The sequence below is a fragment of the Notamacropus eugenii genome, chromosome 3, assembly GCF_028372415.1.
Source record: "Notamacropus eugenii isolate mMacEug1 chromosome 3, mMacEug1.pri_v2, whole genome shotgun sequence".
NCBI classification, from domain to species: Eukaryota; Metazoa; Chordata; class Mammalia; order Diprotodontia; family Macropodidae; genus Notamacropus; species Notamacropus eugenii.
The window spans coordinates 59,934,860-59,950,977 of NC_092874.1; the positions used below are offsets into that span (position 1 = coordinate 59,934,860).

The following is a 16,118-nucleotide window of genomic DNA, read 5'->3' on the forward strand; positions in this document are numbered from 1 at the left end:
TCATTTAGTGCCTGTTCTGTGCTAGACACAACTCAGATGAATGAGTCTCTACCCTCAAAGAGTTTATATTCCATTGTATGGTTACAGGTAAGTAAATGTAAAAGATAATATAAAACTGAGAGAGGGAGGGAGGGAGGGAGGGAGGGGGAGAGAGAGAGAGAGAGAGAGAGAGAGAGAGAGAGAGAGAGAGAGAGAGAGAGAGAGAGAGAGAGAGAGAGAGAGAGACAGAAAGAGAGACAGAGAGAGGGAGGGAGAATTAGTGATTTGAAGATTGGAGGATGCAGGAGGGGTCAGGAAAAAGAACTCAAGTAGAAGATGGCACGTGGTAGAGAGGAGGATTGAGTGCATTCCAGTGCCTTTGTTCTTGAGGTCAGGCACATGCTTTGCACGTTCAGCAAAATAAATCAGTTTTATTGATGTATTAGATTTATTTTTAGTTTGATTATCGGAAGAGCGACCCCCAATCACTAAGCCAGACTAGCACAGAGAGTCTCTTAAGTCTGTTACCTATAGATTTAATGAACAGAGAAAACTATGATTTAATAGCAGATAATTTAGAAGAATCAAAGAACCATAAGATTATAAGATTTTTCAGAAGTCCAAGTCCCTATCCAACAGAAAGAGGGGTTGACCAGAGGCCAAATTCCCCTTTCTGGCATCTGGAGAAAGGTTAGCTGGAGGTTAAGTTAAGCCCCCCCTTTCTTTAATGGACTCTGCTAAGGAAAATGGGGGTGACTGCTAATCACTGACCACACCTTCCTCTTTTGTATTACACTTTCTAGTTGCATCCTGGAGGAAAGTATGTCTGGTATAGGATTAAAAAGTGTAGAAGAAGCTAACTAGTCAGGTCACCTGCCTTGTCTGCTTCATTTATGTTCCAAACAAGTTTCTATACTTTTCCCAATTCCTCTGTTTTGTTATAAAAATCAACTCTGTAAATCGTTTCTTATCTATGACTTCTGAGGACTCAGTTGACCTGGTTTAATATGCAAATGCTCCTTTGTAAAATAGACAGCACAGTAACATTGACTTCAGTTCCCTTTTTATTTCAGATCATCGATTTTAATAATAGTTCCCATAGCAGATACAATTAAGCCTTACAAATAATATGTACTTAGTTGATATTGAATGACTGTTGAATGAATCAGTAATTCCACATAAAATTTACTCCATATTAAAAGGAGTTATTGGGAGACGCTAGCTACTTTGCAAGTATTATTTTGCTTGTATTTAGGTGAATGCCACCATATATATGTATGCTCTATGATATCAGGGAATCAAAGTATTTTTTTTAAATGCGCTTCTAAGGATATAACATAAGTATTTACTGACATTTTGAGATTCCAGTTGAGTCATTAAGCTTTGGAAGTACTCTGTAAAAGTTCTCCTGTTTAATAGTGCTCCTTTGATGTGCAGCAGATCATCTTAAGTCAGTTAGTATTTGTTATTGTTCGGTTGTTTCAGTTGTGTCTGACTTTTCATGACTCCATTTGGGGTTTTCTTGGTAAAGATACTGGAGTAGTTTGCCATTTCCTTCTACAAGTTATTTTAAAGAGGAGGAAAGTGAGGCAAACAGAGTTAAACAACCTGTCCAGCATTACACACCTAATTAGTGTCCTAGTCTAGATTTGAACTCAGGAAGAGGAGTCTTTTTGACTCCAGGACAGATAATCTATGCACTGTACCACCTAGCTGCTCCTCCCAGTTCATATATATTAATCACCAAACTGTGTCAGGCACTGGGCTACGTGCTAAACTCTTGGATAGAAAGAAAGACAAAAGATAATCCTTGTTCTCAAGGAACCAGTGAGAGTAGGAAATCATAGTATATATCTCTTTGTGTGTACATGTATGTACATATACCTCAGTATTTGGTTTACCAATAATCAATGGAATATTAATATATGAGGATATCACCCACAGGTAGTGGCATGGGGAAAAATGGAAAATACCGTATAGCCATTGGAAGGCTGGAAATTATAGTGGTGATTTACAGCTATCTGGGTTAATGATGATCATTGACATGTTAGCCTGTAGCTTATATAGGATATTCCAAAACCTTAGGGAAAGGAAAGGAAAGGGAATAAATATTTACATAGAACCTATTGTGTGCCAGAAATTATGCTAAGCATTTTATATGTAATATCTCATTTGATCCTTCCAACAACCCCATGAGGTAAGTGTTGTTTTGTGTTTTTTATCCCTATTTTATGGCTGAGGAAACAGAGGCTAAGTGGCTTGCCTGGATTCACTCAGCCACCAAGTGTATGAGGTAAAATTTGAACTCAGTTCCTTCACTCAACACCCAGTGTTTTATCTACTGAGTGGCCCCCAGAGGGCAGTGTGTAATCAAGCTTGCACCAAAATATGCTTCCTGCCTCTGTTCCCTTTCTCAGAACATCTAGTGATAAACACTTGCAACTGGCATTTAGTTGAGTGCAGTTTACAAAAGATATAAATTGGAAATCATTTCTCTTTAACACCACTGGCTATCTCTGTTAACATTTATACTCTATCAATAAAAATAACCTCAGAATAGAGCTGTCTAGAAATACAATGGCCCTTTCTTACTTTCTCCCTGACTTCGTGTAATGGCCTTGTTCAACTTGACCTTAGTTCATGACTTGGCATGAAGCCTCTTGCTTCATGTCCTTTCTTTTTCCGTTTCTTTGCTCCTCTGCTGATAACCATTAGGGAGATTATTTAGCAAGATCGCTTAATAGAATGACCACATGCTCTTGTAGCAATTGATAATCACAAACTTGTAAGGAGCACTTGTCTGAGAATGAGCTCAGGGCCATTATCATTTAGCAAGTCTTAAATGGCTGATTTCCTTGGATTAGTCTTTCCATCTACCATACTATTGTGCTCATCCCAGGGCCCTGGGAATCCTTTTAGAAATTTTTGTGACACCCTCTCCTCAACATGCTGGATTTCCGCCTTGCCCTTTCCTGGCTGTCCAAAACCTCCGACAAGAGTGCCCCCAAAGCTCTGCTCTTCTTATATATTGGATTTCCCGCCCCCTCCTCAGCTGGTACTCACGCTGCAAGACAGGAGAGTGTTAATGACCAGTAGCAACTCCTTTGCCTCCTTTAGGGCTCCGTGGTCTCTCACTGAGGAAGTACATGTAGAGAAACCCTCTCAATTTTGGTGTTGGGGCCCTTTCTTAGAAGCAAAAACCTCTCCTTTGAACCACCTCAGCTTCTTTTTACTCCTCTTCCAACACATTGGAACCCAACTTTCTTTTGGATTTGTTTGTTGTCTCATCCTTGTCAAGTGCGGCCCCTGTCATTCATTCAGCTTTGCCCCCCTCCCACTGTTTCTAGATTTGTGAAATTCAGAGAAATTACCTCTGATAGAGATATTCATAGGGACTTTGGGAAAGGAAGGAGGACAATCCTTTCAGTCATCCTTCAGATTAAACGGCACAGGCAGCATCAGAGTCTGTCTACATGTAAGACTAACTCTTTTTCAGAAATTCCATGAACAGCTCACAAATAATTCAGCTTTTTATTTATATATTTGATTCTTCATATTAGTGTAAACTCCTTGAAGGCTGGTCTGTTTCATTTTTGCCTTTTTATCCCTAGTATGAAGAAATACAGATTATGATATATTTGTTAAATGTTTGTTGATTTTTGTTGATTGACCTTAAGTCAACTTAACAAATATTAAGTGCCTACTATTTCCAGTTACAGTGTTGGATGCTTAGGGATACACAGATGGAAATGAAACAGTCCTCTTGAAGGAGTTTTCATTCAGTTTGGAAGGAAGTAGAATAACATATAGACAGAGAATGAAATGCAAAATATATACACAATAATTTCTTTTGCAGGAAGACATATGTCTAATATTAAGGAAAGTTTGCTTACGGTGGAATGGAGATTCCAGAGGTTATATTGGAGGGGGGTAGGGTGATGTAAAAGATGGGACTATGAATGAAGATTTGTGAAAATGTAACCTGGTGGCCAGGAAAAAGAGCTGTAAGCATGGAGACTACTACTAAAAATGACAGGGATTCCAAGTGGAACCATTGAAAAACAAATTGCCATAATATCTACAGTAAACATCATGATATGATTGTTAATCCCTGAATAAGATGTGTGTGTGTGTGTGTGTGTGTGTGTGTGTGTGTGTATGTGACAAAGGAAGGGAAGATGGTAAGTCCATGATCCTGTCTCATTGTAGAAATGGGTTTGGTGGAGTCTTGGTGTCCATCTGTTTTTTAGAGGTATGAGACCCAGTTTGAGATACTCATCCCCAATCTTCAACCAGGCTATCCTTGCCCCAGAGCAAATCATACGTTGAATAGGTTGTTTCCCCTGGGAGAGTTGGGTTGGGATAGTATATCTAAGACTGTCAGTAGGGTTTTTGGTACTGAACTCACATCTTGTGTGGAAGAGGAAGGACATCAAGCTAGATTGGAAGCCACCTATTTTGTTAGGGGAAGACAAGATAATGGTGTCAGGAATAACTGACATTTATGTGGTCCTTTAAGTTTAGTCATGTGCTTTGTAGATGTTATCTCATTGGACCCTTGTAACAACACTGTAAGGAAGGGGCTACTATTGTCTTCATGTTTATAGATTAGAAAAATTATACTAATTGATTGGTTAATTATTCAATGTTGTAAAATTATAACCCTGAGACAGGGTTCCATGTCAAAGCTTTCTGATTCCAAATCCAAAGCCTCTTCACTATGCCAAGTAGTTGTTCCCAAGATCTATTTTGTTATTTTTCCATTGATTTATTTGTTGAAGTATCCAAAAGAACTCAAGTTAGGAGAGTACAGTATATAAAATGGATATAGACTCGGGCACATAATCAAGTGCGGCTAACATGACAATAAAGTAATTGCTAACAGTTGCTAATAGGTAGTTTCTACAGGACTGATGCTTGAGTGGGATTGCTGTGATTACTTTTGGGAGAAAATAATTACCTTTCTTGAGAACAACCTATGACCTGCCTTATATTCATTAACTAAAGTAAAGCAAAATGCCAAAGTAATTAAACTGGAAATATATTTTTGTGGGACAGAAAATCTCAAGCATAGAAAAGTACACTAATAGATCATTTAAATCTATAGAGGACCTTTATTTCCTTCTTTCCTTCTGATATGATTAAATGTTTAGATTAAGATGTTTAGACAGGATTAAAATCTTTAGATTCAGAGTAAGCCTATTGAATTGCTTCTACCCAACAAAAAAGGACCAGGTGAAGGTAGGAGTTCTTGGTAAGTTCATCAGAAATAAATGAAAGCATTCAGATAAATACTCACCCCTTTCATACTTGTTAAAATGAATGTAAAGATTCAATATTGATGCAAATTCTTCTGCTTAAATACTACAATTGTCTAAAACTAGTCATTAGATTTATGTTTGCATGCATTATATAGATCAGTATGTTGATTTGTTTCTCAATAGAGTAATTTAGTTTTCATTTAGATTTTCCTTTCTATTTTTTTTAACATTTGTGTTAATTTCATTTTTATTCAGGGACAGAGATGATTTTACAGATGAATATGTACTTCATTCAAAACAAAGCATATATACCAAATAAAGTACCTCCCTTTACCTTTTGTACATCTAAGTCCGACTTTCAAGGTCTAGTACAAGACTTAGCTCTTATCTAATCTTTCTTGACCACTATCTTCAGTTATTTTAGCACTGTTTTTTTAACTTCCTCTGGGTTTCTGGAATTGGCTCTTAACTTCCCAGATTGACTATTTCTTATTTTTTTATCCCTGGAAATTCCAATACCAGTGCTTTGTAAGGACTAAGCGTTCAATAAGTAATCGGCACATTAAATGTGTATTAGGGAGCTCTTGAAATTTCAAATTGTCAATGCAGATTTACTTGGAATATTTTGAAGGTAAGAAAATAATATTTTTCTTAGTTTCGTGTTAGGTTACAAATCACCTGAAGTGATTTGTAATTTCTAGCTAAATAGAGTTTACAGGCACTAAAGTACTCATTATCCTTCTATGTAATTCTTTGTTTGGCATTTTGTCAATATGAAAACCACTTGTAATTCCTTGGGTTTCATTACAGTGCATAAGATCAGTTCACAAAGATAGTTACCAGTAAACAGTAAAATGAGTTGAAGATAACCAACTACAGTGCTTTGCCTGCCCAGAATTGATCCACTACCCCTTATAGGCTACTTGTCTTCATGAACCTGAACCACCAAGAAGCTGTTTAAATTACAAATTTCTTAAAATCCAAAGGTACTCACTGAACTTCCCTCATTGTTTCTTACACATTGCTAGGTTTTAGAATACTGAAAGTCCAGCTATGTAACGAATACCCTTCATTCCATTCCATCTTGAAACAAGACACGTTAGAAACCCAGGAAATATAATATTGTTCAATATATATATGCTTCAACAATCCCTTTCAAGTCAGATCCATTAAAGGCTATTTTTCTTTGCAGGTAACTTGGGATTCCACACTTGAGTTCCTCTTATTCAGAGAGATTTTCCAGTACAGAATTGGAGTTAGGGTTAGGTCAGCATAAAAGGATTTCTCAAACCTTAACTATTATAACTTTGCTACTTTAGAAATGTGAGAAAATAAGCCATGGTGGCTTGAACATGCGTCAGCATTTAAGCATGCCTTAACCTAGAGACAATGGCGAAGTGAATAGGTGCTGGTTGTGGAGTCAGGGAGGCCTGAAAATCCCAACCCTTCCTCTGATACATAACTAGCTATAGGATTATGGGGAAATTATTTAACCTCTAAAGGTTAAAACCTTCTAACGGTGTCATCAAATTCCCTATAATCTACTGCCCCCCCCCCCAGAAAAAGTTTTGTTACAGTCTGTGTTGAAGAAGCAGGTTCTCATACTAATAATACCTCACTGTAATCAAAACAAAATAAAAAATAGGACTTTAGCATAGTTTTTTCTTCTTTGACCTAATACTGTCTGTCTGTCTGTCTCATACACACTCACACACACATACGCACACAGCCATGGCTATGAACCATGCCCAGGTCCAGTCTCAATGATAATTATGTAAACTTTGACCTGGTCCGTTTTGAAACTGGGCCATTTAATCCATTCTTAAGAAACCTTGTTACACCCTGCTCTTAAGGGCTCTCCACACTGATATTGGCGTAGCCCTTAATGTGGATACCAGATCAACAATAGTCCTCCTTCATCTCACAACTCCCAAGTTCAGCCAATCCATCGACACCCCCGCCCCCCATAGCAAGAATCACAGGGTTCATGCCGCCATGTCATGTCAGACAAGGTAGTTTATTTAATATTAAATTAAATATTAATATTAACATTAAACATTTTTTAAATCCTTAGTTAACACTCTATTATAAAGAAGTTGGCTACTCAAGAGCAGGTGTTTATAATGACAAAGTAGGATCTTTTGCTGTTTTTGTTTTAGTATAACCAAGAAGTATAATGCCTCTGTTTGTGCTAAGCAGCCCCCAGGCTTTGAAAACCCAGGTGTTGGTCTTCCCTCTCTGGTAACTGTGTACATATGGTCAGGCAGTTGCATCTGTCTGTTGATTTGTGGTGTACTTATTGCTTACTGTCAGACAGTTTGGAAGCGCTGTCTGTTGATTTAGATTTCTCTGCGTTTTCTGTGAAGTTCAGGGTGCTGTTTTTCCCCTGAACTAAGTAAACAATGTGTGTGCTTGATTAAAGTGATTGTTGACTCTTCAAAGTTGCCTTTCCTTTTTTTTCAGAAAAGCAGATCAAAGAACCTGTGATAGCAGGTCCCCCTGTGTATGTTAGGGTGCTTGCTGTTACAATGTTCTTAATCTTTTATGGTTCTTAATCTCTTAAAGGGGTCCACAGACCCCTTTGGAAGTCTGGTGAATCTAAAGGGCCCCCTCAAGGCACAAAATAAAATACAGAGAATTACAAAGGGAAGCAATTATGTTGAGATACAAGTATCAAAAGGTTATTTTAAAACACAAATTAACAGATGCCCTGTTAAGAGCAACTACTCTAGAGATACCGTTTGGCAGTATATCTAGTCTAATCTTGGAAACAGGAGAACTTGAGTTTAGGTTCTATATCAGACACTTATTATCTGTGTACTCTGGGCTATTTAGAGTTATAACCTCTCACTGACCTGGGCAGCTCTTAAAAGAAAAGGTGCCTCCTTGCTTTGGTGGAGGAAATTTTCTCATTTGGAAGTTCCCTAAGCCAATAATATCCATAGATGTAATTTTTACCTTTCAAGACTCCCTATGTGGGTCAGTTACATTCACATGGAAAATAAATCAACACATCCTTATTTAGAGATTGTAGCTACAAGAATTGTATCTCAAGAGTTAAATCACTAGTTGTGTCCAGAACATTAATTAAGACAAGATAAGGTTCCCTTTCCCCTTTTTGCCCCTTTCTTTTTCCTTCCTTTCTCTTTCCCAAAAAAGTGTTAGTTGGTTGACCCAGGTCTTTATAGTTACATATCTACCTCAGCTCGTGCCCATTCCCCTACCAATGACTTATAAAGAGATAAAACCACATTTCCCATCCCCAACGCCTACAGTGTGGGTGAAACAAATCTCATCAGAAAATATTGGTTTACAGAATTATTATTTAAAAATTTTTTTGCAACAAATGGAACAGTGGTTTGAAATATTTGATGAAGATTAATTGAAGTTTGTTGTCTGGTGTTAATAACAGTAGTACAATTGGTTGACAGAAATTTGGCTTCGCTGTTACTTCACATGAGAGATTCCTAGGGGGACTGGCTGACTATAAGCTCCATCTGAATCAACAGTCTATCCATCTGTACCATTGGAGAGAGTGCCTCCATTGAATGCTTACAAATAAGCTCCCATTCTAAACTAATATTAGCTTTGGCTGTCATGTTTTTTTCTATCAAAGTGAATAACGTTGAGTCAGTTGTGCTATTTCTTAGACGTCTTCACTGTGGACACTAGCTAATAATTATTTGTAAATATCTCTAAAAACTGATGGGAGAAAAAAAAAAAACTGATGGGAGAGCCACCATCTTAGTTTCTGACCATTTCCCATTTTTCAGAGTTAATAGCTCATTGTAGCAGGTCTTTTAAGAGCAGCTATAACAATAAGTGGAATCTTTTCACTTTTACCTTTTCTAATTTGATATCGCCCTTGGCGTTTGTTCCTACCCACTGATAGCACATAGGTCATTGACTCCAAACTGATTTATAGGAAATTGTTTGCTGTTTATGTTTAAAATGACTTCCCTTTTTTTAGGGAATTATTTTGTATTCACCATATCTGATATCTTCTGACTATTCTTGAAGATAGTATACAGGTTGTGGAAGGCTGAGTATTCTGAGCAGTTTATTTTTGGCAAAGAAAGCACAATTTAATCCTTAAGTTTATTTAAATGATGAAATAAAACCTGAGTTCCACACCCTCCTCTGCATCACCTCTAGATGGATAGTAATAAGGGCATAAATTACAGTTAATGTAGTGAGAATAGAAAGAAGAGATGCAAAATGTATTACTGAAGTAGAATTGATATCGCAATTAATATATTTCAGATATTGGAATTAACATATTTCAGATGCAAGGGGTTGGGAATAGTCAAAGACTGCAATAAGGATTTGAACTGTTCTTGGGAATAATGCTGTTGTTACTTAAAAGATAAGGAATTCAGAAGCAGAAACAGGTTTTTGGGGAATGATATTAAGTATCTGGCATGTTAGGTCTGGGGTTTTGGTAAGACATTCAGATAGATGTTCAGTGAATACATAGGTAAAATGCACATCTGCATTTCACAGAGATTTGGGATAAGAGATAAAGATTTGGGAAGACCAATTGTAGGAATGTTAGTTGAAGAATTAGGAATGGGCAGAACTAGTTAGAAGTTATGGGGAGGAAGATGGCAGGGCTGTTTCACTAGGTAGTCAGCTGACTGTCTCACTTCAGTAGAAGTGTTTAAGCAGAAGCTAAATGATCACATCTGCAGGATGTTATAGATTCCTAAAAAGATTTATGTCAAAATCCTCTAAGGCCATTTCCTACTCTAAGATTCTATAAACTTCCTCTAGTTGACTATTTTCTATTAAAAGTAATTAAATATAAACCATGTCCAAATCCCTTTTGTTATATTTTAATATCTACATTTGAATCTATACGTGCTTGGGAAGGGGCAGCTAGGTGGCACACTGGATAGAGTGCTGGTCCTGAATCAGGAAGACTAGTTTTCTGGTCTCTGATACTTAATAGCTGTGTGACCCTGGGCAAATTATTTAACCGCATTTTACCTCAGTGTCTTCGTCTGTAAAATGAACTGGAAAAGGAAAGGCAAAGCACTCCAGTATCTTTGCCAAGAAAACCCCAAATGTGGTCATGGAGAATCAGACATGATTGAAAAATGCCCAGATAACAAAAGTGGTTGGAAAAGAGTCAGGTGACTTAGAGATAGAGAGCCAGACTTGGAGTCGCAGGTTCAAATGCCAGCTCTTCCACTTAGTATGCATGTGAATTTCACGTGGACACACCATCCCAGGTGGTTTGGGCAGGTGTGTGTGTACATGTATTCTTGGACATGTGCATGTTTTTGGGGTGTGGAGAGAATGTAGTATAAAGACAGTGGAGCATATTCTATCTTACGTATTTTCATTACAAACTCTCAAGAAGTATCCACAGAGTAGAAAATACAGTCCCATATTATGGGAAAAAAAGGTAAATATTTTCACTTTCTTTTAAAATTATTAGTTTCTAACATACATAGGTAAATGTTTCATAAGTCTGGCAGTTTGACATTTGATATTTCAATGTTTGCAGATTCAAGCTGTAAGAAATTTATCTGTGTCTCCAAAATCGATCTTGATAAACTAAACAAAGTAGTTGAGCTGAATACAAACTTGGCTGCATTTGCTGTGACCCAAGCAACCTTATGCAATGGGTGGTCTTGTTGGAGATGATATAAAAATAATATTTTGGTAAATTAAAAATATAACTATTAAAACAACTAAATCCAGTATTATTGAAAATTTATATTTAAAGATGTAGCAATCAAATCCATGATCTCCTTACAATTATCTCCCATAACTTTAGCTAGATCTAACTTTCATACCTTAATCTCATCACCAAATTTTTTTTTAAACAGTATTTCTTCCTAACTCATTCTATGTCCTTATATTGATATCAGAATTCTCCTAAGACTGTAAATACCTCTGCAGTTTTAACTCCAGGTCTTTAAGATAGTTTCATACCAAAAGCTCCAACATCTTCTTAAACTTGCTAGCAGATTTTCTTGATTACATCTACTAGTGGTTTATTCTTTTTATACTGTTTGAATTAATTAAGTTAAGGAAAAGTTGTAGCTTGCCCCTCTATGACCCTTATCATTTTAAGTCCTCGGCATGTTATTTGTATAGATAAAGCTGAGAGGTGTTTTGTTGTTTTCTGTACAGAGCTGGGGTTTCATTGTTATAGGAAATTTCCTGCTGAGGACCCTACTGTCATTGTAAATAAGCAGTTTCTCTCAATTTTATGAGACTGAGATTTTAAGTGACTTACCCAGGATCACACAGGCAGTAGGTTGGATATGAATACAGACCTTCCTGACCCTGAGACATGCCATGCTACCTGGCAGAGAAATTACAGCCATATAAAATTGCCAGGCAGCAATATGAAAGCTGCCTAAGCATTTCCCCTTTTAATCAGGTAGAAGCATTTTCTCAGTCTTCCTCAAAAGAGATTCCCAATATCTACCTGGTTGATGGGATCCTAATAGAGCTGCCCCCAACCCCAATATTCTAATTTCATTACAACCCCACTGTACCTACTTAACCCCTCCCCTCCCCCCCAAATGTCCTAACTTCTTTAAGTATGCCTCACTGCTCACTAGAACAGCAGGTGTGTCCATTCACTCAACCACAACCACATCCATCTAGTCTTAGACAGGACCACAATAGCCAGCCAATCAGAAAGCGGCACTACCATGGTGCCCAAGCAGGATGTGGGCCCCAAAACAATAGAAGGAACTTTCCCTAAGTACTCACTATGTGGTAATAGTAAAGAACTGACCTAGAGTAAACTTATGACATAGAGAGGCTTATTATAATATCATTATCATATATACATACCCCCAAATGGGTTTTTCTGTATGTGTCGTGGGTAATCACATGTGCAGTTTCACGGTGGCGGGGAACCCTCCTCCATTACCTAATCCCTTAACAAACTCCTCCTGCCTTTTTAATATTAATTATATTCCTATGTTCTATATTAATTTCTGTTACATAATTAGATCTTAACCCTATAAAAATCTACCTTGCTTTCTCTGAAGTTGCAGGTTCCTCTTAGAACTTAGCCTGTTTCATGAGAGGTGTCAGTCTCAATAAATGCCTGTACTTGGATTAGCAGTGGTCTGACTCCGAATTCTTAGGGATGCTTCCACCACAACATATCATGAAACCCCAACAGTTTTTGGTGTCCCAGAGTTTAAACCTCAGCACTGTCAAATACTGCTTGAAATGTTCAACAGCATCTTACACTTAGAGTTGAAAGAGCCTTTTAGGTCTCATCTAGTTCAACAAGCCACATGCTGGGCACCTTCCTTATACAAGGTCATCCATTATAACAAACACAATGCCCTCTTCTTCCTATAGGAGGTTGCCCCTGGCAATCTACAGCTACAACCTCTCTTTTCCAAGGATCCTCAGAAATGCTCCCCTAAAGGGACAACAACTCTTTTGTAACAAAGTATTTTAAATTTAAAAACAATTGCACAAAAAACAATAAGATTCTGAGGTATTAATTAAAGGTACTCTTTTAAACTTGCTACTTTAAAGAAATGAATTGATATCATTTGAAAATACTTTAAGTACCTTTTTCAGTAAGAGCTTGATAAAAATAGATTGAAGAAATGTGACTCACTTTCTCCTGAAGTTTTTTTTTTCCTGAAATGTATTAAGACAAATCATACTTTCCCTCTTCTCTTTTAGCAACTTTATGCCCCGATGTTTGGTTAAGAGACATCAGTTTTAGTTCTGAGTCAGTCATTCATTGGAAAAGAACGTTATCATAGGGAGCAGATTTTGTCTCAGAATCTTAGCATTGAGAGAAGCTGCAAGGAATATCTATTTCAGCTCACACACAAGCAAGAATTACCTCCATATGGTGTCCACCAAGTGATCATCCAACCTTTCTTCTCTTGAAAAATCACTTCAGAGTCCTGAAGTGGCTGATAGTGGCCAGCATAGGTTGTAGATGTATTCTCTCAATCCCTATTCATACTGGTAGGTCAAGTACTGAGGGATTAAGGGACCTTTTCCACCTCTGGCTGCTAGGGTTATTCCTAAGCAGTTGGGGGTTTCTTGCTAATGCCGCAAAGCTCATAATCCCTAACTGACATTGTTACTTCTTTAATTTTAGGTTGATCATCAGTTTGTCAGTCAGACCATTTTACTAAATTTACTATATTTTAACTACAGTAGTATGAGTGCTATATGTTGTCTTTGTCGTTCAGTTGTATCCAAGTCTTTGTGACCCCATGGACCATAGCACACCAGTACTCTCCATGGGATCTTCTTGGCAAATGATACTGGAGAGGTTTGTGATTTCACCCCCAAAATCTGGGATGGGCTTTCTACTAGTACATACATCACTTTGGGGAAACTGTACACAAATTTACAGAGTGGCAAAGGGGTAATTCCTAGTTGCTGAAAGATCACTTGCTTGCACCTGTAAGGTGATCTTTATAGCTTTCTACTGGGTTCTAAAAAGACATCAGTCTGTGTCTTTGCCTCCTGTGATGTCTGATAAAGATATTGTCATAAACTCATCTGAAGACACTGCCAGGCTGGTCTTCAGGAGCTAGGAAATCTTCAGGACTTTCAAGTTTCATGAGATCTTCTTCCAGCAAGAGGGGAGCACCAAAACTATGGCTAGGTGCTGTAATCCTTTCTTCCACCCCTAATTCAGTCATTTCACTGGTTTAGCTCACTCGTTTAGCTGCAGCATTCTCTCCATTTCGTTTTTTAATCTCATAATCTCAGATTTTAAACTGGTTTCCTGATTCCTTCCTCTCTTCCTCTCTGCTGCTGGCTTGTCTGGCTTAAATTAATACTTCTCCGGTTTCCTTTAAATCCCAAAAAAAATCTCACCTTTGATAGGAAACCTTTCCAGACCCCTCTAAATTCTGGTGCTTTCCCTCTGCTAATTATTTCCTATTTATCCTGTACTTATCTTGTTTGAATATGTTTGTGCTGTCTTCCCCATTAGATTGTGAGCTCTTTAAAAACTGTCTTTTGCCTCTTTTTATATTCCCAGTACTTAGCACAGAACCTGGCACATAGTTTACAGCAAATGGTTATTGATTGATTAATTGATAGGAATCTCACAGGCTGTTACTATTTCCTAGTTGATCAATGATATTTTTGAATTTATTATGAAATTTATGATTGATACCTGTTTTTAGCTATTTATGTTTACAGGCCATATCATTTTATCATTTATTGAAGATAAATGTAATGTGATGTAATTTGAGTTATTCAATCCACTTCCACCTTTATGCCACTACTAAGGGGATACTACCTTCAAACTGGTAGTCTCTTCTAGTTTGAAATAGATCTAATTCTGAGGAAGTATTTTCCTCCCCTTTGTTTAATTATTTGTCTCTTTGCGACATCCAGATCTTGGTCTTTATTCTTCCTTTTATAATTGCAATTTACAATTCTTCCTTTCCCGAGCAGAACAAGTGGGAATTGATGGAATCAATTTAAAACTCAAAAGTGTATAATATAAAATAATCCAGGTATTTTCTTGGTTTTCAACAGCTCTACCAGAAATAATGCACAAAGAAAGCCATAGTACTACTCTGGCTGATCTTTTTGTACAATATCTCTTTGAGAAAGCCAAGCTCTGGAAATGAAACCTTAAAAGTATTTCTTCTTGTACTGAATCTGCTACAACTAATTTTAACACTGTAAATTCCATAGTACACAAAAGAGAAATGCCAGTAATTAAGGCAGATTACAAAGCGTTGTTATGCTTGGAAAGAATGCATAGATGGAATTTTTCCTTGAAGATTTTATAAGGAAAAAAAAGTTGATAGTGTAGGTTATATTTATATTTTATACAAAATTAATAAAATGGTAATAGAATGAAGCTTCAAGTACTTTGAAGATATTTACTTAAAATGCTTTCAGCCACCCCCTTCTTTTTATAGAGATAATTATTTTAGCTCTAATTTTCTAAAACCCTTGCTGTGTGATAGGTGTGTGAATCATCAGTGCCTCCCTCATTCTTCTCTTTCCAGGTTCCTGCCCATATGGCTATAGTGAATGTCAGAATGGCAAGTGTTTCCAACCCGAACAGAGCTGTGATTTTGTAGATGACTGTGGGGATAATACTGATGAGAATGAATGTGGAACCTCCTGCACCTTCGAAAATGGCAGCTGTGGTTGGCAAAATTCTCTGGCTGACAACTTTAACTGGGTTCTGGGAGTTGGCTCGCCTCTGCTTCTGAGCCCTCCCAGAGACCACACGCTTGGAAATGAGACTGGTAAGTCATCAGCTCATTACTGGAGACCTCATCACATTCACCATGATCATCACATTGCCTTCCCTGAGAGGGAGCTGGAGAGCTCTAGAGAGGTACTTAGAGTGCTGTTGCACAGAAAGGTAATGTTTAGCAAGTAATCAAAATCTAATATTAATTACAGTGACTATAATGCCTTTAGAGGAGAGAAATAGAAGGCTCCACAAATTGACTTTCTTTCAGATGGTATAATGTGAGCTAGGAGATTTTTATTTGGAAATACTACTAAAGATGAGCACTGTGGAATGAAAAGAAGCATTGGGATAAGAGAAGAAATGCATTCAAATTCCAATTGATAGATTCATAGAAGCATAGATTCAGAGCTGGAAAGGAACACTGAGGTCATCTAGTCCAAACCTCCATTTGACATATGAGGATTCTGAGGTTCAGACACATTGCAACTTGCCCAAAGTCACATAGGCTGTGAGAAGCTGGGCCAAGTAGTGACTCTGCCATTCATAAAGAAAACAAGACATAAAGGAAATCTATTAACTTCTCAGATCTAACTCTGTCTCTCCATCTATAAACCAAAGATGATTTGACCTGGTCTATCAGCCTCATGGTGAGAATCAAATGAGATCATGAATATGTGAAAGTATGTTGG

The 16,118-nt window shown here is 37.4% G+C and overlaps 1 protein-coding gene across 4 annotated transcripts in view; it reads left to right on the forward strand.

Moving 5' to 3' along the window:
* Positions 1-16,118, forward strand: part of MALRD1 (MAM and LDL receptor class A domain containing 1) — a 1,140,778-nt gene that overhangs the window by 693,467 nt on the left and 431,193 nt on the right. For all 4 annotated transcript variants that reach the window (XR_011976660.1, XM_072651641.1, XM_072651639.1 and 1 more), the window contains one exon: positions 15,233-15,478. Coding sequence is in view for 3 of the 4 variants with exons in the window: in XM_072651641.1 (XP_072507742.1) it covers positions 15,233-15,478 (246 nt within the window). In the remaining variant the exon portion in view is untranslated. The remainder of the gene's footprint in view (positions 1-15,232; positions 15,479-16,118) is intronic.